This window comes from Taeniopygia guttata, chromosome 1 (assembly GCF_048771995.1).
Source record: "Taeniopygia guttata chromosome 1, bTaeGut7.mat, whole genome shotgun sequence".
Taxonomy (NCBI): domain Eukaryota; kingdom Metazoa; phylum Chordata; class Aves; order Passeriformes; family Estrildidae; genus Taeniopygia; species Taeniopygia guttata.
In genome coordinates, this window is record NC_133024.1 from 111,486,242 (window position 1) to 111,510,717 (window position 24,476).

General features: G+C 43.1%; 1 protein-coding gene across 1 annotated transcript in view; it reads right to left on the reverse strand.

The window, feature by feature from the left end:
• Positions 1–24,476, reverse strand: part of BACE2 (beta-secretase 2) — a 57,310-nt gene that overhangs the window by 22,314 nt on the left and 10,520 nt on the right. Inside the window, exons 2-3 of the mRNA XM_030283865.4 lie at positions 8,784–8,872; positions 1,675–1,891 (exon numbers count right to left, since the gene is read on the reverse strand). Of these exons, the coding sequence (XP_030139725.4) occupies positions 1,675–1,891; positions 8,784–8,872 (306 nt within the window). The remainder of the gene's footprint in view (positions 1–1,674; positions 1,892–8,783; positions 8,873–24,476) is intronic.

A 24,476-nucleotide genomic window follows, 5' to 3' on the forward strand; every position in this document is an offset into this window, starting at 1 on the left:
ATTCAAACAAGACTACTTTTCATGAGTAAATTGAATTTCTGACAAGCAGCTGATGAAAGTTCTAGACATAATAAGCCATTAAAACCCCAATATCTGTCATTTTTCTGTTTCTGTTGTTTTTAAAAACATTTTTACTCTTGACCACTGTCAGTGCTGCTGCCACCTAATCCCTAAAACACAGGAGCAATTTTCACTTGCAGTTTCCAAACTCAAACACCAGTTTCAGGCGAAACTCTCACTGATAATTTCTGTTTGGAAAAGGCTTTGTGTTATTAGAACACTCAAAGGAAACTTGCCTTTCACACCTTTCCATAGTTAAAAAGCAGAATTTTAAAGTCAAGATTTTCAGTTTTTCAGCGCTGTTGAATTCTAATGAACTTTGAGTTGAGTGGCCCAAATTTCCTCTCTTTTCTCCTAAAGAAATTCATATCCAAGCATGCTCTCTCCAGGTGGGTACTGGCCAGGTTCTTCCTGACACTGCAGGTCCTGTTTTCCTTTGCAGTCACTGGAGTGCTGCAACTTCCCTATAGCTCAGATTTGTGTGCATGGAGGTCAGAGGGGCCAAATGCTCTCACTACACAAAGCCCAGAGCAGCCTCAGAAGCCAAAAACCCTGAAGTGCTTGGAAGAAAGGAGGAGCAAATGCCCTGAGTACTCTGTTTGCCCTAAGGAGAGTTTGAGAACAGCTTCTCTCCCTTCCCTTCCCTTCCCTTCCCTTCCCTTCCCTTCCCTTCCCTTCCCTTCCCTTCCCTTCCCTTCCCTTCCCTTCCCTTCCCTTCCCTTCCCTTCCCTTCCCTTCCCTTCCCTTCCCTTCCCTTCCCTTCCCTTCCCTTCCCTTCCCTTCCCTTCCCTTCCCTTCCCTTCCCTTCCCTTCCCTTCCCTTCCCTTCCCTTCCCTTCCCTTCCCTTCCCTTCCCTTCCCTTCCCTTCCCTTCCCTTCCCTTCCCTTCCCTTCCCTTCCCTTCCCTTCCCTTCCCTTCCCTTCCCTTCCCTTCCCTTCTTTCCCCTCCTCTCCCCTTCTCCAACTATCACACAACTCTCCAGGCAGTTCTGAATTTTTTTGTTCTGTCTAGGTAGAACTCACTTTGGGGTGTGAAGGCTGAAAATTGTAACTTTGTAGTTTTCCCAATCACGTTTTCAGTTTTAGATTTTAAGGTTATACATTTTGGGTTATAAATTTCAGATTTTAATTGAATCTTCTACCTGAATTTCCTGCCTCCAGAGGAGCAGGATGTGCTTGGTTCTATGATCCTGGAAATACTGTAGCTAATGTTTGTTCTGAAATTATCCATCCACCTCAACTTTCACTTGATGAATGTAGAATGTCCTAGAATGAACTGTTGAGGACTTTGCCTGGCACCAGTTTGGAGAAGTATCCTCAGAGCTCTAATACCTCCCTCAACACACATCCCACAGCCACTACAAGCTTTGTAAAAGCTTATTCATCCCAGAGGAGCTAAAACCAGCATTTCCATCACCAGAAAAGCCAAAATCCTCACATGGGACTGAGCTACCACCACAACCCAATTTATTCTTTCTGGAACAAAGACAGAAGATCTGTAGGAAGGAGTGACTGGAAGGGTGAGGCCTAATGCTGACAGATATCTGCTGGCTTGATTTTAACAGATTTCTATTGATTGTCCTTGTGAAAGACCATCAGGGAAGGGATGGTTTACCTTGGCTAAGGCATCGTAGGCAAGACCCAGGATCCCGTGCCATTTAACCCCTGGCAGGAAGAAGTTCTCTGACTCCAGGATGGTGGCAATGTTGATGGTGTAGCTGCCATAGAGTCCTTTGGGCATGGTGATGACATCTGTGCCCAGCACTCCAGTCCAGCTGCCTTGGCTGTACTTCACTGTCACCTCAATCCCTTCAGATCTGTATGTGCTTGAGCTCGAAAAGGAAAGGACACATTGATACACAGGCTGCTCACTTATAATGCAAGACAACAGAATATATTCCAACTCAATTTTGCTCAGAAAGGGGAAAAAAAGGTAAATTAAGTATGCAAAATGTATATTTATACTGCTCGTAAAATCAGGAAAAAGCAGAAATTAAGAAACCCCAAAACTCAAAGCCTGTTTTTTATCCAGAAGCCATCAATAACTCAGATCTTCACAATGTGTTTTTTAAAAAAACCCAAATAATCTATGGTATTAAGTCACCTAGTGCAGTGTCCCTAACTCAGACTGGTCCATAGGAGCAACACTCTTTTATCTGGAGAAAAAATGTATTAAATTGCATTAGGAAATGAAAGCTGCTGAATTCAAATCTAAAATTGAAATGCAAAGCTAACTGAATAGCTGTAGACTAATACCTCATTAATATTCCTAAAAGATCCTTTTTGGGTAAATTGGAACATTATTGTGAGTATCATCAGTAAGACAGAGGTTTCCTAAACCTGCAGTTTGACCTATCTCTGAGGAAGTAAGTAGAATTTGATCTCATTAACAAATTATTTGCTGACTTGGAGGAGAAAAGGAACTATTTTTTTCTAGACCAGGCAAGCAAAGGCAAAGGAGCAGCTGAGTATGGCAAATAAAAAAAGGAACTGAATCCTGTTTAAAAAGGCTTTAAAAAAATAGTAAAAGCTTAAATAGATTTTTCATTTTAAAAACCGGTAATCCATAAGTATTGTTATCGTATCCCACCAACATCTGTACTGAAGAGCTGCAAAAGTTCTAGATCCCTCACAATTTACTTTGGATCCTCTCCTTGGCACAGAGCTTCCTCTTTTGGAGAGACAGATGACTACACTCAGTTCATCTCAAGAGACTTTTCACATCTTTTTGGAAAGTAAATTAAGGGGGAGAGGGGAAAAGCATAAAATAAATTTATAACAGTGTCTTTACATGTGTGTAGAACAATAGAAAGTGCAAAGGTTTATCAGGTTTTGATCAATCCAGTTTTTATCTAACAGTCACACGACATGGCTTCACAGGCCCTGTGCCTGAGCTCACCAGCATGAATTTGGGGTAATTTTCATTATTATGAGGAACAACCTTTGGATGGCAACACAGCCAAGCCCCATAATTCAAACACTTTCTCCTGAGGGACACTTTGCCCATATGGACCATGCAACTGACTCTTCCATGGGAGGGAGGCCAGGCTCTAACCCTAAAGCAGTTCTTGACACTCTCAAGGCCTCACCCTTCAAGGGTTAACATCCAAGGCAGCAGAAATATGTGAGATAATATTTAAAAACACAGGAGTTCTGGAGATACTACTATTACCTGCATCTGATCACTTCCACTGCTCCTGTGTAATTCTGCATTTGTATGACACTTACACAAAGGAACATCTCTGCTCAGGCAGGGTCTCCAGAGCACCTCTGTGACACTGGCAGGACATTTTATAAATCAAAATAGAGTCTGAATAATTAGCAGCATAATGGAAGCTGGGGGACAGGAAATGAAAGGGAGAATACTTTTCTTCATGTAGGAAAGTGTCAGGCTGAGCAGCAGTAGAGGAAACATCTGAAATCAGAGAGAAAATTGAGTGCTGGGAGAATAAAGTGAAAAAAATGCACAGATACAAGCAGTGCATGAGTAGAACAGCAGCACACAGCTCTTCTTCCAGAAGCAGGAAGAGCTGTGGGCCAGGACACAGAAAGGCTGGATTCACTTTTCAGCACAGCTGGTGACCTTTCCTGAGGAAAAGCAAGGCAAGTCCCTTCCTCACCATTTGTGCCTCAGCTTCCCCACTGTAGAAATGGATCTGAAGACACTCATCTCATTTTTAAAGTTCACAAATGCCATATTGAGGAGGAGGAGACTTTATTACTTCCTTCAAGGAGGAAAATTGGTAACATGGGAAGGGATCTTGCAGTAAATTCTGTTCTGTTCTGCAAAACCACTTCCCCATCCTCTTGCAGGTAATCAGACACTGTTTTTTTTCACCTTTCTACCTCACTGATCTAAAGGAAGAAAACTTTAGAGTTTAAAACTAGAGACTTGTTCTAATTCATGGGCCAAGTGCTTTAAAACAAACACACAGCACAGAAAAGAAAATTACAAACAAGCTGTTTTGGCTGTGATGAGAAAAGAAGAAATTCACCTCCTCCAGCAGGACAAAGTATATCTTAGCCAGAGGCAAGGAATAAGGGCTCTGGTTATAATAATAATAATAATTCCTCTGGCAAGGAATAAGGGATCATGGTGCTGTAGTGATCCTACTCCCTTCTCCCTCTCCTTCCATTTCTATTTTCCCTCCAAAGCAGCCACCAGAACCCTGGTCCTCAAACCTCAAATGGATCTCGAGCCCCAGCTGAGCAAACCAGCAGTGGGGTCATTTTCTCTTGCAGAGTTAATCCTCATTACCAGCACACAGCGTAGGACAAAACACAATGAAAATCTTATTTCTCATGTCACAATCCCTTTGCAGGCAAGCTCAACATGGCAACAGCAAATCCACCACATGCAGGAAGCCCTGTGTAATACCGACCTCACCAAACAATTTTAAGACAAAGCAGAACAGAAATTATTGATTTCTAATCAAGAAGTCCCATCTAATCTGCAGGGCTTCCACAAAAAGTTTATAATTCACCCCAAACCACAACCTGTACAGTGCACGCAACCAACCTCACAGGATCACACTGCAAAATCACCAACACACACTGCTTTGTTTCTTTTGTTTGCTGGTATAGAACTTGTTGTATTACCTCAATTTATTGTCTATATCTCTCTTACCTCCCTATCTCTTGGAAAGATCATCTCTTGAGCAGCTTGCTTTTGAAGTTTCAGATGGTGAGGCAGTAGTACTCTTTATTTATTTACTGAAATAAAACTGGATACTGTTCCTGAATACTGAAACCCCTGAACATGTCAGATTTACATACTGCTGCACGAGCCACCACTGATCATTGGTTTCAAGTATAAAAATCCCTTTATATGTCTGTTTAAGTAGCTCTTTTATCATAAGTAGGGTACTCAACAAAACTACTTGTTATTTTTGACAGCATGAGAAACAAACACCGTGATTTCTTTTCAGTTCAGGACAAATCAGGTAATTTTGCAAAACCTTATACATCGTGGTGACTTATGGAGCATGATTATCACAGCAAATTCAGAAGTTTTTACAGCAAAGGTTTGTCAGAGCCACTCAAAAGCCCAAGTTGTAAAAGAGTGTGTGGTAACAGCTTTACTCACGTTGTAAAGAAAGAGCCAGATAATTAAACAGCAGGATTATATCACATAGATTATATGATACACAACATCATTCAACAAGTTAGTTCTGGAATTGCTCCAGGAGGGCTCTTCCTGAAAAACACACTCTCTGGGTCCTTTGAAACAAAGATAATGCCTTCCCCCTGCACCCCCCTCAATTTCCGTCAAAAAAGAATCATGCATTCAATTTCTGATTTTGATCATCTGAATAAAATTAAACTAAGAGTGTGCCACCAGGAAATTAAGCCCCATCACTCTCTCCAACACAACATGAATATTCTAATAAGCACACATCTATAACTCATAACCCATGAATTTAACAAATTACTAATCTTTCTTTCCCCTTGTCTTCAACTTGCAGTTTAAGATGTCAGAAGCACTCCATGACAATATAGGGAAAAACTGAAGGAGTGATTACCAGATGAGAGGAAATCCCTTTATCTAATCTTAAGTGTTCCTCCTAGGAAGGAAGAAAAATGCCCATAGGTCGTTTTTCTCATTTACACGTGGGCAAAGGTTGCTTTTGGGTAATTTTACAGATCCAGCTGATGTGATATCAGTGCCCCTGTTTACCATCCCTGCAAAATCATGACAATCAAGTGTGCTGGTTTGTGCTGGGGGATAGAGTTAATTTTCTTCACAGCAGCTAGCACAGGCTGTGTTTTGCATTTGTGCTGGAAACAGAGTTGAAATATAGAGATGTTTTTGTTATTGCTGAGCAGTTCTTGCACAGAGCCGAGGTCTTTTCTCCCTCTCACCCCACCCCACCACTGCCAGGCTTGGTGTGCACGAAAATTTGGGAGGGGACACAGCCAGGTGACCCCAGCTGACCCCAGGGATATCCCACACCATGCTGCCATGCTCATATACAGCTGGGGGAAGAAGGGGGAAACGTTTGGGGTTTTGGTGGAGGAGTGAGTGAGTGGCTGTGTGGGGCTGAGTTGCCATGGGATTTAAATCACAGTCCCAAGGAAAATGTTCTGATTGCTGGGAAAAGTCTATCCTAAGGCCAGTCTCAAAAGGAGACAAGCAACAGCACCCAAGGACGTAGAGGTGACTGGGCTTCACCTCCAGTCAGGAAAAGTCTCAAATAAAACCTCCTGGAATCTGTTTCCAAGCACATGAAGGACAATCATGCAGTCAAAGACACAACGAGGAATTTCACAGGCACACCACAGCTGACCAATCTCACTGCCTCCTACATCGAGACTGGAGGCACAGATGAGGAGAACAGTGGCTGTAGCACATCTTGGCTTTGGCCAGGCTTTGGACACCACCTCCCATGGCATTCCTGTTTGGAAGCTGAGGATGTGGGGCTGAACAAACCAGTTATGGTGTGGGCTGAAGATAGGCCGCACCCCTGGGTCCAAAGGAGCCATTGACTCGTGACAAGCAGAGCTCCAGGGCTTTTGAGTAGGAGAAAAACTCCACAGTCTGGAGAAAAGGAGGCTCAGGAGAGACTTTCTCACTCTTTACAAGCCCCTGGCAGGAGGGTGCAGCCAGGTGAGAGTCAGGCTCTTCTCCCTTGCAGCAGCAACAGGACAAGAGCAAACAGCATCAAACTGTGCTGAGAGGCTCAGGCTGGACACAGGAGGAATTTCATCATGAAAATGGTCATTAAACACTGGAACAGGCTGCCCAGCGAGGTGGTGGACATCCCCCCTGGAGGCGTCCAAGGAAGGCATGGACATGACACTCAGTGCTCTGGGCTGGGGACAGGGTGGGGAGCAGTCACAAGTTGGACTTGATGGTCTTGGATATCTTTTCCAACCTCAATGATTCTGTGGTTCTGTGAAGGTCTTCATCAAGAACCTACATGAAGGACAGACTGCACACTCAGATTTTTGTGGGATCTACACCAAAGGGAGCAGCTGCCACGGCCACGAGTTACATTTTTTGAGGTTCAGGTTGGACAACAGGAAATATTTCCTCCCCGGGAGACTGTGGCATGGCACTGGAACACTCTGCCTGGACAGAGCAGGGATTCTCCATCCTCAGAGATTTACAGGACTTGGCTGGGCTCAGCCATGGCTCAGCTGCCCTGGTGACAGCCCCAGCTCATTTGGGATGTGTGCTAGGTGACCTACAGAGCTTTCTTGCAAACAGCATTTTTATAAGATCTACCTGATTTCACTGGGGCCAGGATCCTTCCAATTCATTTATTTAAATGTATTTAAAATATTTAAAATGGAAGAAGCACGGTGTACCCAGGAGTCTGCTAATGTTTGTATTCTGAGCCCACTGCAGGACTCCATCAGTGCAACCCAAACCAGAAACTCTTGCTGCAATTGCTCTGGACTGTAATAACTTGATTTTCAGTAATTTTACAAAGCACACTTAAGTAACTCTTTAGGGCCTGGACTTCAAGGTTTCATTATTAACCTTATATCAAAGTTCTCAAAACACATGGGAACACTGATCAGATGCTGTAACCTTCACATGATTTCAGTCTGCCTTGCTCCACACACAAGCTCTGCTGTTGCTGTTTCTCATGGTTTGTGTTTCTGATGAGAGTGGCCTTGTCCTTCCAGTCTCAATAACACCAGCTAAGAGACAAGGGAGAAAGAATGCTTGTGCTTTTAATTCTTGCAATTAAGTTTTCTCTAGCCACTGCCTATGGAAGGGAATGGCTGGCTGGCATGGAAAACCCTGCAATAGTGTAGAAATAGCTATCAAGTGCAAATTCTGGATTTTCCAGACCTGTATCATATCAACATTATGTGAAATATCTCCGTAAACATCTAAATATATGACAGGAGGTGAGGCTACTCTAGTAAGCAGCATGGAAACAATAGATTTCCCTCCATTTCCAGTGCATCTTACTGGAAAAAAAGTGTAAAACCCATGTTAAAACACATGTGAGATAGTGAGAATGATGATACTCCCTAGATTCCCAGCACTCTTAGTATTTTTATCCATATGCTTCAGCTAAAGATAGACACTGCATTTTGGAGAAGTTTACCTGAAATAATTGAAACTAGAGAAAGGCAGAAAGGAAAAAAGAAGTGTGATTCAGACAGAGAAAGCTTGGCTGTGATTAATGTCAGCTTATGCTAAACACAGCAAATTTAGTGCATAACAAACACCAGAACCACCAAGCTGTATTTTATAAATAACCAGATTCTTCAGGATCTGTCCAGATCACTGATTGATTGAGGCCTGTGGCCAAACTGAACAACGAATTAGGTTTTCACTAAGTAATTTTGCTTCTGGATGAAATGCCAAGTAACTGATACAATTACCGGCTTTTAATTTTTGTTTTCAAACAAAGGCAAAGCATATTGAAACTTAATTCCTTGCATGTCTATTCAGGTAAGAAATTGGCTGAAATTGGTGTGATTTTGCAAATGATTTTTACCCTGTAATCATCTTCTCTTTTCTCCAGTTCTAATTAGTGCTGCTGATGTTCACTCAGAGCTCAGCTGCGCTGCCACCAGTGGGGCTGTTCATGGTGTCAGGCAGGGTTTTGCATCAGGCAAATCCAAAATTCCCACCAGGCAAGCAACATCCCCCTCCCATGGGATGTCACAGGAGCCCCAGGAGCTGCCTTATCATCCTGTCTTGCATGGAGGAGCCAGAATCCCCCTAATTTCCACCATGGGTGCAGAACAGGTACTTACAGCTCAGGATTGAAGTAGGATGTGACATCAGGATCAGGCACACCTGCTACAGCAAAATTGCTGCTCCCAGTGTCAACCAGAATATTTAACTGTCAAAAAAAAAAAAAAAAAAAAGAAAAGAAAAGAAAAGAAAAGAAAGGAGAGGTGATTTGCATATCCAATTAAACAAATTGAAAAAAAAACATTGCAGTTTTTGTCTGAACTATCTTCAGTTTTAAAATCATGGTGAGTATTGCCCTGAGAAATAAATTTAGTGTCACTTTTGGGAAAGATATGCTGCTGCAGCCCATCCCAACCAGTTGATCCTGCTGAAATGATTTAGAATAGTCCTGTTCCTGGAAGGGGGAAAACCCACCAAGCCCATATTTGCACAGCAGATGAATTCCTGATCATCTCAAATTTCTTTTTGGCCCAAGCCCACATTTGCACAGCAGATGAGTTCCTGATCATCTCAAATTTCTCTTGGCCCAACCCATGAGTCTTGGCAACCTGTCCAGAACACAGGTTGAATTATGGACTGCTTAAAGCTCTCTTTGTCTTCGAGCTTGTGAGATTTCAAGGTAGGGGCAGAGTGCAGGTGTGGACAGAGATAAGCAGAACCATGAAGCTGCTTCATGGATTGGAAAACACAGGAGCAATGCTCAGTCCATCCTGAGCAGCAGCAACATTCCACAGCCTTTACCACCTTTAAAAATGAGGATGGCAGATTTATTAACACCATGATTGAAAGGTGGCCTAAGAGGGGACCACTTGTTTGGTTGACTGGGAGGGTGATTTAGACTGAAAATTGCCTAAACATGGACAAAATTGGACACCTCCTTTCCCCATCTAGCTCGGGTAACCAGGCTGCTCCATCACAGCTGCAGGATGGCAGAGCAGGATCACTTCCTTCAGGGAGACCTGGAGACCACATTAGGTACAGAGCCATTAAATGGCAATTTAAATCAGTCAGAGACTCTATTGCTACCAACAGCACTGGTCACACTTCTCCCCTGCTCTTGGCTGGATGCTTCCCAGGCCTCCCTGGCAAAGCCACAGGGCTGTGATGCAAACCTGATCAGGTTCCTCACCCACAGATACCATGAAAAAATAACAGTCTGCCATATCAGACAGCCACTCCAATGGATATGCTAGGAGCAGATACCTGAGATGGGTGATTCCCTCCTTTGGTGACAACAGATTGGCTTAAAACACCTCCCCAGAAACATAAAAGAATTAGGAAATTTCCTGTAGGAAGCAGTGAAACATGAAGATTTGGTTGGCCAAATCTGGTTGGTTTAAGGCCAGCTCAAACCAACCCCTTTGGTAGTCCCATCACTCCTTAAGATGTGATGTAGCTTGGGATCTACAACAGGAGGGGATGTGGGAAGGGCAAGAGAGAATGATCAGGGAAACAAGTTTGGTGTTGACAAAAGAAGTGGAGAAAAAGGGCTGAGCTCAGAAATTAGTGTAAACACCAAGGAGGATAAAGCATTTGAAAAAGATGTGCTGAATCCTTCTCTAATAAGACTGGACATAGACAAAAAGTGTGAGTCAATGTTTAAACACATGTTTGGTTTGTTCATAGAGGAGAGGGGAGGTGACAGTTACCCTTGTTTCACCCTTTTAATATAGTATGGGACTGAGGAACTCTGAAATTTAAACAAGAACACAAAACCAAACAGTAATTTCTGAGACTCTCTTCTGAACTGAAGGCACACTCTGTCATTTGTATTCCCAGCCCTAATCTTGCAGAAATTTTAAGACTAAAGAGAAACAAACCAACAACCTTAGCCAAGTTGCATCCTAGATTTTAGATTAAGCAAAGACAATACATTAAAATTTATTTTGCAACCACATGAGCTAGACAGAGACATCTAAGAACAAAAGGACATCCACAAGTTCACTTGGCTCCAGGAGCTGAGGCTTTAAAAGAAAATAAGAAACTCTGAGGCTGTGCAATAAAATCCAAAGTTTGCTACGTACTTCATTTCAATGCTGTCAAAAGACTAACATTTTTTTCAACTACCTAACAAAGTGCAAACTATTCATTTTCCCCCCATTCTCTGGCATAGAAATAATATTAAAAATAAACAACGAAGAGTAGCTACAATGTGTGCCTGCATCTATCAGGACTGACAAAATTTGCCTCAAAGGGGTGCTGCAGGGCTTAAATTAATTAGCCCTTCCCAGGTAGTCTGTGATGCTTGAGCAATGGGCACTATAGATCAGCTGCATAAATACATGTAGGTGTTGCCTTAGCCTCAGTGATATGCATGGCACCATACACGGAGGAGGATTCGGGGGAGAAAAAAAGAAAAACCCAACCAAATCGAAACAAAAATCACTACATATGACACATACGAATGCTATTTTACCCCCACACCTTAAATACAATGTTATCGTCACGGAATTCACAAACCATCCAAGGAAAGGGCCGATTTACTGCCCACAGGACGGAGCAAATGGAGATTTCCAGGAGAAAACAGATATTCCCCTACAAAGAAAGAGGGAAAGCACAAAGCTGGCTAACCATGCCACTCCAGCCCCCTCGGACACGGCAGTGCTCACATGACAGATGCTATTGAGGCTGACATTCTCCAGCCACATGTTTGTGCATAATGAGATGCAGGGCAGACACTGATTTATTGTAGTCCTCACAATAGCACCAGTGATTAGCAGCTCAATTTGGGGTGGGTATAACTTACTGAGTTCCCTTTCTCTCCTGAATTTTCTTTAGTGCCTTCACATCTCATTAAGAGGCACTTTCATGATTTCGCAGAGATGCTGGGGCAGCTTCAGGCGAGTGCTGGAGAGGCACAAGGTGGCCACTGAAGGAGCCATGGTCCAGGGCTTCCATCCTGTCCTGTCCTACTCAGCCACGGACAGCAGCCCTGCTTGTGGGAGTCCAGGGCTTCCCTCTGGCTGCCCAGGCAGGTCTGGGACCCTGGCAGGGGTCAGGAACCCCCCTGGACAGAGCCCCCAGAGACACTGTCTCTGATCTCTGTCCATGGAAAAGAGTTTTCAATCTTACAGGATGAATTACAAGCTCTGAGTGTTTGATATAAGTAATAATTAAGTGTGGCACGGGTGCAAAAGTAAAATTTTAGGATTCTAGATAAGGGGTTCAAAGGGGACAAGATGGAGGAAATTGGGTGTGTCTTGTCCTTTTCCTCCTTCTTCATGCCCTCCATGTTTCACTGTGGTGTTGGCATTTTTCTGTTGGTTCAGGCTGGGGACACACTGTCCAACGTAGGTGACAGATATTGGCACGTTATTGTAAATCCAGCACAGGTAGTTTCTGGTATTTAATGTTTGTACCATCCCACTGAGGGCAGAGCCCCACACGCTGCCCTGCAGGACAGAGCTGCGGCAGGGCAGCAGAACATGTTAGAGATAAACAGAATAAACAACCTTGAAACCAGCACAGACGAATTATGGCTTCTTCTTTGGCAACAGGGCAGAAAGACAGAGACTTTCTACGATCTCGGAATCATCAATATCTCAGATTCCGACACCTGCTGAGAAGGACATGGGGATGCTGATGGGCTGGACATGTCCTTGGGAATGTCAACTTGCAGCCCAGAAAGCCAATTGTGTCCTTGGCTGTATCCAAAGCAGTGTGGGCAGAGGTGAGAGGGGGATTGTGTCCCTGAGCCCCACAGGTGAGATCCCACCTGCAGAGCTGCCCCAGCCCAGGAGGAGCTGGAGCTGCTGCAGAGAGCCCAGAGGAGGCTCCAGGATGAGCAGAGGGATGGAGCAGCTCTGCTGGGAGGAAAGGCTGGCACAGCTGGGATTGTTCCCCTGCACAGCAGAAGCTTTGGGCTGAGCTCAGGGTGGCCTTGCAGGGTCTGAAGGAGCCCCAGGAAAGCTGGAGAGAGACAATTTCCAGGGCATGGAGGGACAGGACACAGGGAATGGCTTCAAACTGCCAGAGTGGGTTTAGATTAGATATTAGCATTAAAACCAATTAGAAACTACTTTCCTTTTGCTGTTGGAAGAAGCAAAGCCTTTTTTTGTGATTTTTTGGTGGTTTATTTTGTGGTTTCCTGTGGCAAGCACATTTCTCTCCCTCTCAGGATTTTTCATAGAGGTGCACAGAGAGAAATGAAAGAGAAAACAATTTCTATTTCTGCTCCTTGTTTTTCCTGTGTGGAATGTGTTTGGAGAATTGTTTACCTGGAGTGATTGCTTGGTTGGATTCTGGTGAGGATTGTTTGAGCCTGATGGCCAATCCAATCCAATCCAATCCAATGAAATCCAATCCAACCCACCTGTGTCTGGACTCACAAGTTGTGTTAGAGTCAGAGAAAGTAGTATGTAGTTTTAGTATCCTCCTTTTATGTAGTATATTAATGTATTTTAACATAGTTATAATAAAGAAATAATTCAGCCTTCTGAATTGAGTCAGACATCATCATTTCTTCCCATTGGGTTCACCTGCATTTACAATAGTTTCCAAGTTCAATTTCAGACTCACACAACAGACACTGAGAGTAAATGCACTAAATTGTTTCTTCCCTCTAAAGATCACCTTAACCACAGCTGTGGGAAACGAAATCTGCACCTAGTAAAGTACCTGGAGATTATTTTCTGCATTTCCTATATGCAAATAGAGTTGTTATTATTAACAGGAGGCTCATAAAGATCCCTATTTTACAGTAAGCAAGACAGGAACATCCACCTCTGCCATGACAAACTAACAGAGTCTGACTCTATCTATATGCCATTAATTTGTGGTTGCAAAAAGAAGCAAATCTAAACTTGTTTACTGGAAGTCATCAGCACTGAAAGCAGAAGCCTCGGAGGTCATGCATTTTACATTTTTTTCTATTCTGAAGGGGTAGAGACACTAAAAATTCCCCAGTCCCAATGATTTCTTTCAACTGGAAGTCAAACACTTTGTCAATACATCCCTTAAACTTTCCAGTGCTTGATGTAGCAGCAGCATCAAATAGCACTTACTGCATGCTACACAGCTTCATAATTTAACTTACCACTATGTCTTTAATATTTTTAAGCCTTCCATTGCTAAATATTGTTGTATTTTGCTACCAGAAAGAACAGAAATTGCCTATTGATGTGTTATCATTTTTTCCCTCAGCAAAGCTTTGGCTGTCTGTGGTTCAGGCACCTGCCCTGGTACAGCAGGTGATGTCAATATGACACATCCACACTAGACTGGTTGTTATTCATGCCTCATTTAACTGCCTGGCATAAAACAATTTGCAGTTATCCACCATGCATTCACAAAGTGACTTCCTTCACATTTTCAAGGGAAAGTGAGAGCAGCAATCATTCATTTTTTGTTGCATAGAGGTTGCTCCTATCCCTTAGCTGGGACAGAAGTCTCCTCTGTTCTGGCACACACCCTGCTCAGACTTTGTAGAAGTTCCTCTTCCCTGTTTTAGTTTGAGATTGGGAGGTTTTGGTAACATCCAGAAAAAAATCTGAAACAAATCCCACAGGATAAAAGTGCAAAATGGATTTTTTTTTTTTTTTTTGAAGCAGCTGTCTGCATGATTTAGCATACACAGCCTTTTCCAGGTGTGGAATCCTGGGGCTTGCCTGCAAACCTGCCGTTTTTATTGTGATTCCCTGGGTTACCCACACTGAACTAGGGATACTCTTCATCCCCACTAAAAGACTAGTCCATAGAAAAATCAACTGTATTTTTTTTTCCCCAAGTTCACAGGTCTGATCAATCCTTTTAGGTCAAGCAATAAAGTTCCACCACTAGACAGGCTAACTTTCTACAGCTACTTGAAAGGAGGTTGGAGTGAGCTGGTGTCAGTCTTTTTTCACAGATAACAAGTGACAGGATCAGGGGAAATGGCCTCAAGCTGCACCAGGGGAGGTTTGGGATATTGGAGAAATATTTCCTCGGAAATTGTTGTAAAGCACTTGACCAAACTGACCGGGGAAGTGGAAAAGTCATTATCCCTGGAATTGTTAAAAACACATGAATATGGCACTTGAGAACATAATTTTTTGGTGAACATGGTGGTGGTGCTGAGCTGATGGCTGGACTTCATCTGAAAGGTTTTTACCAGCCTTAACTATTCCATGATTCTGTAAAGAAACAAGACTGCAAAAATGTATTTGGCTCTTTGTTCCTGCTTCATCTGAAGCATAGGGAGTGGGAAAAAAAAAAAAAAGGAGTAGGAATTGCACACATAGGGCCATAAATACAGAAAACAATCTCATTCAACCTTACATTTACTCTGGGGTTCAGTCAAAATTTTAATGATAATTGATAGTTTTCTTCACAAGGCAGCAGAGCAATGCAAGGGGCTCTGTAAGAATTCACAGAGCCACAGAAAGGTTTGGGTGGGAAGGGACCTGAAAGCCCATCCAGTGCCACCCCTGCCATGGCAGGGACACCTCCCACTGTCCCAGGCTGCTCCAGCCCCAGTGTCCAACCTGGCCTTGGGCACTGCCTGCCCACCCTCCTGAAGGAAGAATTTTTTCTGATATCTAAACCTACTCCTTTTTAGCAATGATATCTCTTTTCATGATGAAAACTACAAGCCATCATGCCTCCTCTGGGATTTTAACTCGACCCAAGGGCACCCCTTTCTTTTCACTTTTCTCTTGTCCTCAGTAAAGAGCACAACCATTCCACACCAGTAACATTCTTGTGCCACTCAAAACCTTTTCATGCTTTCATGATTTCTCCCAAAGCACCCACTTAAAATAGGGTTTGTAATTCTATATGCTTGCTGGAGCATGTCACACAGTGAACTATGACAAAGTAAAAAAGTTTTTATCCCCATGCAGAGACCAGAAATAGGAATCATCCCATTACCTGCTCAGGAGCTGTTACCACACATCACAATGTAGATGTAGACGTCCACCCCATCTCACCCCTGAGCTTGTACTATCTCTTAATTCTCTTTCTTATTTTGTCCCACACATAATAAACCCTCCAGAAAATAATCTGCTAGACAGTGCTTCAAAAAAATAAATGGTTCAAAGAAGTGCTGCTTCTTGTTAGGGATTAGCAGTTAGAAAGCATTTGGGTAACAGCTCTTCTTTCTCAAGCTGGTTAATAGATAGGAAAATTAGTTGGCAATTTAAATGCTGCCTCATTTAACACAATGATTCCTAATTACATTATCAGCCCATCTGGCAAGAATTGCTTACAACCATCACACAGAAAAGAAAACACCAGTAACTATATGCTGTGTTTGCCCACAGTTATTACGTGTTATTATTGGCACTGAGTGTCAGTCAGGTTATTTCAGTAATTTGTTTCTACAAATTAGCAATGTTACAATATACAGTGGCTTTTTAAGCACAAACATACTGTATGGGTTTTTCTCCCCTGTGTTACTTAGAGTTAGCATTTACAGCCTACTTTTTAATAAAAAAAAAATATCAGAAGGCTAGGCTTTAATATAGATTCTTCATCTGTTCCTCTGAAGATACAGAAATAAAGACAATTTAAAAGAAGAATTAAGAAAAATTTTTTGAAGCATTTCTAGATGTAGAAGTCTGCAAAGTCAGACATAAACCTGAAAAGCCTCCACAATGACAGATTTCTGCTTGCAGAATGATATGTATTTTGTTTAAAAGGTAAGACTGGAAACAAAAATAGGTAAATTTGTTGGACTGGCACACTGCCTATGAACACTGGGGCAAGGATGCACTCTCCCATTTTTCACTGCTCACAAGCAGTCCCTGCACTGGAGGAACACCTCAGCCAAATTATCCTCTGCAGCTTGGTTGGCATCATATTCAGCATGGAGGAGGAGGAAGAGGAGGAGAAGGAAGGCAGACCCACATTTTACACCAAGTACAGGAGGGGTATTTCCAGTGTTACCCTGAGTGAGGTCACCTCAGCAGAGAAAACAAACCTATCTGCTCCTACCTCCAAAAAAACCCCTCCCATGGTCACAAGAAGGGTTCACCCATACAGCCAACATAAGAGAGGCATTGTCAGGAAAGAAAAAAAAAAAAAACAAAAAAAAGAATGAGATTAATTTTCTAATGATGTTTGTTCAGCAGGTGGTGCCCACATTTTGCTGCAGCTCTGAGGATGCAAAGGAAGGTGATTTATTGCTGCACGAAAACGTGGACAAACCAGAAGGTCAAGTTTATCACCAAAGATAACTCCTGCTTTCACAACAGCAGAAGTTTGTCACAGGAACTGTGCTGTGTTTGCAGTCTGGGGAGTTAACAGGAGAACCAGAGCCAGCAGCAGACCAAGCTCTCCAGAGTGTTTGGCCTTTGCTGCCTTTCCCCTCACATTCCCAGGTCGTGCCAGGACCTGGCATTTACATTTACTACTTTTACATTTACAATCTTCACATTCATTCTCTTCCCCAGCCACTTAAAACATCCATTCCCAAACACTCTCACACCCTCACTGGGCCCAGCAGAAGACCAAGAGTTTTTCCCCTCAAGCTCTCCATGATCTGCACTGCTAGACTGGAAGGAAAATTTCTTTTCTCCTGCCTGAAAAGCTATAATCTCTCTCTTTGCCAGAAGATTACAAAGTACTATCTGGATTAGCCAATCTATCCATGTTTAAGAGCACTGCATGCTTCTGTAGTGGAGATTTGTACAAAAAACACAAATGCTAAAATGACAGATTGCTCTGAAGTATAAACTTGCTAAACTAAATTGTGAGTTGAAATATGAGCATCTGACTGCGGGACTGATGAATAGTCATTTTGAAGAAAAATATTACAGGAAGTGCTTTATATATATTATCATTTTGACAATAAGGGAAGGCTATTATGGTTTAAAGACAAAAAAAAATAGTCAGCCAATCAATCCTGGTAACAAAACAAAATATCTATTCTTCATTTCTACGCTCTCCTTCCTGTCAATGCCCTCGGTTCCCTAAACATTAGCATTCTCTCTGCACATGCCATCTCATGTGCTATCTTATTTTTCAGGCTGAAATTTATTTGCTGTGTCTAGATTTATCATACAACACATCCATCCTATTCATGCTATATGAACATGCTTTGCTGTTGAACATGAGCCATTACTTGCTTATCTTAGAGCTGTGTGAATCGTAGCAATTTTGTCTCATTGCCTTTTCTGAAAAGATTAACCTTTTATCCCTCTTTTTTTATTCCCCCCCCAGATATGAGTCTCTCTCCCACCTCACACCCTGTAGCAGACAAAAACAGGTGTGTGAAGCAATCCTGTAGTTCACATAAACCAGCTGTAGCTGGAGTCATGCTTTGCTTAAAGCATTGGGTTTTAAGGAAAATCTGGACTAATTACAGAGTAATAACAATATAGAGTTGTAGAAAAAAAAATTACCTGTAAATAAGTGTTGACAGGCTTTAAACGGCTTGAGAAGAAGAAGGGAAAGTGTGACAGTCTTTTAACAGATGTAGGGGTCCCACAGAGACCCACAGGGAGCCAAACCTTCAGAGGGAAGCCAAACCTGCATGGAAGCCAAGAGGTTCCTTCATCAGCCTTCCCCAGGGTAGGCACCAACCCTTAAACACAAGCAGAGTTAGTGCTTACTGAGAGCAGCAGAAATCCTCCCAAATTTGAGTGAGGAAAATCTGTAGATTTGCTGTACTTATACCACACACGTTCTTGAATGGAAAGATAATGAGTGCCTAGACTAATGCAGGATTAACAAAACCCCCACAAACACTCTGAAATTCAAGAACAAAGGCATGAGACATCCGCTATTTGCGTTTAAGTGCACACAAAGCTCTTGTTAAATCCAAAAACCCGTTTCCACCTGTTAGGAGGTGTAAAGGAACAAAATTAATCAATTTCCTGGTAATTACAGCACAGCGCTGATGAGACAGGGAGGCTGTAAGCCAAATGCCACTGGGAGCAGCTCTCACATTCAACTGCAAGCCTCGAGAGGAATCCCAGTGCCCACGCAGCCTTGGTTTAGAGACAGGCTAAGTCTAAGCCCTGTGTTCTAAATTAGCAAGAGTCTCATCCAGAGCTCACCCCTCCCTCCCTGGAGAACAGGGGGACTTAAGGTGCTGGAGACACAGCTATTAATTCAATAATTCCGTAACTAAAAACAGCTTAACTCTTGGAGATGTGTTTGTGAGTGGCATCACCCATTTCACAGGCTCCTTCTCTGCCGGAGCTCACCCTGGGTCGGGGGTGGTTCCGTGTGGTGGAAAAATCTCTCCTCCAACCCCTGCTTCCAAAGAAAGGCTCAGTATTCTTCTGTTGTCTGGTCTCAAGGCAGTTTATTGCAAGTTATCTAAAAGATTTTCTTCTTGGGCTGCTGTGGTTTGCTCACAGCTCAGGCAGAGGCACACACACACCCTGACATCCTCTCTGACTCCCGACTGCTTCTTCTCTCCCTGCCCAGGGCTGCTGCTGGCTTTTATATGGTACATTATGTGTTACATGTTTACAGTTTTTCCCCAATGCCTATTACCTATATTAAATGCTGATTTTCTACTCTAAACCAATTTGTGAGTGCCAACATCACCAAGAACATGGAGGTAAGGAAGAAGAAAGAGGGAGGACAGGACAGGCCCAGATCCCTCCATCTTAAAACCTCTGACCCCCATGTACAAAACCAAAACCCCCCTGTACAGCACTCAAAAATTCTTCCCTTTACTTTGTGACTACTTCTACTATAATATCTAAACTTTTGTGACTTCTTGTTCTTCCTGCAAGGTTGGTAAATCATTCCATGGCTCAAACCCAAAATCACAGCTGTTTCCAGCTGCCTGCCAGGGTCTCAAATGCTTCTGACCTGGGCCTGGAACCTCCAGAAATGTCTGAGGGACATTTTGAGTTCCAACACTTCTCAGCATAAAACTCTTTCTCACTTGAAACCACAGAGTGTCACCACCCCAGGGCAGAGCTGCTGGGCACTGCCCAGAAGGATTTTGAGCTCTTTGGGACATCAGATGGAGCTGAGGATGCTGCAGGAGGACCTGAGCAGGGGGAGAGCTTCCAGCTCCCCAGTAAACAGGGCACTGTCTGAGGTGAAATGTCTGCTGTGGCTGTTCTGCTCACCAGCACTACTTAGGGCATGATCTTTCTGAAAAGTATAATCATTTCAAAGAATTTTAGAGGTTGGGCTTTTTTAAGGGAGTCACAAAAAAACAAAAGAGAAATCATGCTTACTTTACATGCTTACCTTACCTTTCAGAATACAATATTAAGTAGAGCTTTTTGCCTTTTTTTTTTTTTTTTTTCTTTCTTGGGTTAAGGAAATGAAATCAGTAAGCCTACATTAATGTATTATACCCAGTGAATGATTACAGTTAGAAGCTGCATTCAGTTCAGAATTTCAATTTTCCAAGGCTTTTGCTCTCCAAAATTAGCTTCCAATTTATTTTGTCAGGTCATTCTTTTCTTTTCTTCTATTGCTCATTAGATTCAGTGAAACTGCTGTCAAATAAAATAAAATAAAAAAAAAGAAACATTTTTAACTCCTCTCTACCTAGCTTCAGAAATCCTATAGTAAAAAAAAAAAAAAAAAAAAAAGAAAAGGCTTGTTTTGAAGCTAAATCAACAACCCTCCAACTGCAGTTACACCAAAACAGTTTTACACATATGTACAGAGGTAAGCCATGCTAGGCAAACTCAAGAAGGCTTGAAGTGACTAATCTTAAAACCTTCCTCACCCTCTAGGTGAGTCACTGCCCATGTTTACTGTGCCATCTGGAAATAATAAAATTCATCAGGGGAATGAAGCTCATTCCTAATGTTCTTGAGCACAGGCTAGAAGGCATCCCTAGATTCATGAGCACTGCTCTTTTTCTGGCAATCTCCCTTCTGCCAAAGACACCACAGCCCCTTGCCCTTCAGCAGAAGGCAGAAACCCTGCAGGAGAGGTTCAGTCCCACTCCTGTATTCTTACTTTCTTCCAAACATCTTCCTCATACCAAAGATTTGAACTTCAAGCTCAAATTTAAATAAGATCCTGGCTTTCAAATGGCATTGGAGGTGTGAAACCAAGCCAAAGCTGCTCCTTCAACACTTAAGAAGTGTTGTTCTTTTTGTTGTTTGTTTGTTTGTGGTTTTGTTTGTTTTTGTTTTTGTTTTGTTTTTTAGAGATGCTGTTTACAATAACACGGGGAATGGCTTTAAACTGAAACAGAGTAGGCTTAGATGGGATATTAGTGAAAACTTCCCTGTGAGGGTGGTGAGGCCCTGGCACAGGTTGCCCAGAGAAGTTTTGGATGCCTCTGGATCCTTGGAAGTGCCCAAGGCCAGGTTGGATGGGGCTTGGAGCAACCTGAGACAGTGGAAGGTGTCCCTGCCATGGCAGGGGGTGGAACAAGATGATCTTGAAGTTCTCTTCTGACCCAAGCCATTCAATAATACTTTGATTTGAAGGTAGTGAGTAACACTGAAAAAAGGCTACATTTTGGAGGTAGATAGAAAGAAAATGAGACTTGCAGGACAGCAGTGAAAAAAATCAGATTTTTCAGAAGGCTGCATGCCAGGTCTGATCTCTTACCTCTCCTCTACCCTCCACCTCGCTCTTTTAGTGACATGATTCTTTCCATTTTTTTTTTTTTTCCCTCCTCTGTCAAGATGTTAGTTTTGGAGACGAGTGCTTGTTAGCAAAGGTTTTTCAAAGCCTGGCGAGCTGTGAGGAGGAGAGGTGAAAGCAGGACACCCCTGACTCATCAAGTCTATCCGTTCTCCCTGGAACGAGCTCTTCCCAGCAGCACTTCCATACCCACTCCGTGGGGCAGCACTCATTACAGCATCTTCCTAGCTGCACTTACTGCCTGCTTTCAGGAATTCCTCCTAATGGTTTCTTGGTGCTTCTCTTCAAGGACACGGAATGCTTAGAGATGTTTTCCAGCCTGTTCTCCTAAAACACTGTAATAAACCCAAAGTGCCGAAGTTTTCCCTGGGTTTTCTCCATCTGCTCACCACAACAGTGAAGCAACCAACCTTCCCAAAACATGGAAGTCAATGGATATGTGTCGGAACCCAGGCCTGGTTCAGGGGTTCCGTGTGGTGGAAAAGTCTCTCCTCCAACCTGTGCTTCCAAAGAAAAACCCAGCAATCTCTGTTGTCTGGTCTCAAGGCAGTTTATTGCAAGTTATCTAAAAGATTTTCTTCTGGGGCTGCTGTGGTTTGCTCACAGCTCAGGCAGAGGCACATACACACCCTGACATCCTCTCTGACTCCCGACTGCTTCTTCTCTCCCCCTCTGCCCAGGGCTGCTGCTGGCTTTTATATGGTACATTACGTGTTACATGGTTACAGTTTTTCCCCAATGCCTATTACCTATATTAAATGGTGCTTTTCTACTCTAAACCAATCTGTGAGTGCCAACATCACCAAGAACATGGAGGTAAGGAAGAAGAAAGAGGAGGAACAGGACTGACCTACATTCCTCCACGTTAGAACCTCTGACCCCCATGTACAGAACAAAAAAAAACCCTGTACAGGTGTTAAAACCCACCCTGTACAATACTAAAAATTCTTCCCTCTACTTTATAACTACTTCTACTATAACATCTAAACTTTTGTGACTTTTTGTTCTTCCTGCAAAGTTGGTAAATCATTCCATGGCTCAAACTCAAAATCACAGCTGTTTCCAGCTGCCTGCCAGGGTCTCAAATGCTTCTGACCTGGGCCTGGAACCTCCAAAAATGTCTGAGGGACATTTTGAGTTCCAACAGATATGGTGCCATGGGAACACCCAGCTTGCTGCTTAAGGCAAGTTCAGGGCTCTGAAAGCAGAAAGTACAGACATTCCCACATTCACCCAGTGAGATCCCTGGATTGGCCAGGATAGTTGGGTATGGAGAGGTAAATAAACAAGCACACACCTTGGAAAGCCAGCTATGGACTCCCTGTACTTCAAGGCATGAACTCTACTATAAAAATGCCAGGACTTGTTCTTCAGGCCTGGTTTGCAGCACTGCCAGGTTTTATTTAACACAAGATCTGGGTTGTGTCAGCCTGAGGAGCTGAAGAGGCCGATCCTACCCTCTTAACTACCTTCAACCACCTCTTCCTCACCTGTCACAGCAGCTCCCACCTCTTTCCTCCCTTTCTGCCCAGCAACAGCCACCATCCCACACTTTCACACACTTGCTGGGCTGGTAGGATGGTAAAGGGACATGACTGCATCTGCCAGTGCAGGCAAAGGAAGGGAAGGAGGGAAAGATCAGGATAAAACCCACAAGTTCATCGAAGTCAGGCACAAAGGCTGGAATTTGGTTATTCTGATCGTGTTTCCTGTCAGAAAAGTTGTGCCACACCTCTGGGGAAAAGGTGTAGGGCCAGGCAGCTTCCCACTGCTGCATGCCATCTTTGGTGGCCACAGGAATGTGCGCAGGGAGTCCCAGGTCCCAGAGCACAAACAAGGTGATGCAACTGCACTGGTTTTATTTCCCTGGCAATTAATAAAGGGAATACAATAGACGGAAGGCTTTTGCTCCCCATTGCACCTGACCTATTTAGGATATTGCCAAGCAGAGTTTGATTGTCATCATGGGTGTTCCTCTGAATTATACAAGGGAGTTAAAAGGCACAAAGAGAAATCAGCTTTATGCTCCACATTAGTAGGAAGTACTATTTGATTGGAGGGAAAAAAAAGAAAAAAAAAACCTGTTAATCAATGATGTGTTTGATTAATTAAAAATAAGAATCATGATTTTTATTCATATTTGTTCTAATGTTTTTACTTAAAAATTTGGCAGGACAATTTAAAAGGCAGTTTTGATTCTCAAGTGAAATAAGTCATGCTTTTCAAAAAAATTCTCTTTTTTGAAAGCAGCACTGTTCCTCCCCTGCTCTTGGAGTAGTTTATTTCTCTCTCTCTTCAAACATTCATACTTTACTCTTTCCCCTGGCTAATGCTGGAGAGGCAGCAGCTCTGGGAAATGAACCAGCTTTGCCCGTGGCTCATACATCATTACAATTGTTAACCAAGTTCCACTATAAAAATCTTGATTACACAGGAGAACACAGAGGCATGCAGGAACACAGCTTCATTTCCAGATACCAGATTGAGTTTGTAGGGCAGGAAGTTAAAAGACTTTGCTATGCTTTCGGGTTGATAAAGTCTGCCTGGACATGCCATAACAGCAGCTCCCTACAACCCATTCCTCCACACAGCAACAATTCCAGTGTTGGAATCAGCTTCCTTCTACTCTGGCCAGAGGTTACATCCCATTGTGTGATGATGGATGTGTGCTGGGAGCTGGAATTGGATGGTCTTGAGGATCCTTTTCAACCCAAACCATTCTGGAGCTGGTTGTGCTCAGGGCACTGGAATTGTAGAATTTTGCCCGCTGGCAAAGCAAATGCTGTTGTGCACACCTGCCATGGAGAAAAGCTCCCAAACCTGGACAAAAAGCTGCAGCAAGTACCACTGGCATCTGGTCACTTGCCGATGGCCAAAGGACATTCAAGGTAAACCTGAAGGCTCAGCAGAGTGCAAATGAAAATTAATTTTAGCTGGAACATGTAGCACACACCAGCGTTCATAACCACAGCTCCTGAGAAATTTTGTGAACTTTCCCCATCCCCCACATGGTTTATCTTAGTGGTTCTAATGCAAAAACCTGGCACTTTGGAGCATGTGAAATGTCTGTGTTATTCCCTGAAGGACTTTGCTTCTGAGAAGTAATGAGAAGATTATTCTCTGACAGTTAAGCTGCAGCACTGTGACTGCATCAGATGTTACAGTGCTCCAGCAGCTCCCAGACTTTTGGGAAGTGTGACCACCTTTGAACTCCTCTGTTTTATTTCCAAACCGAGAGTCGCTGAGAAGAA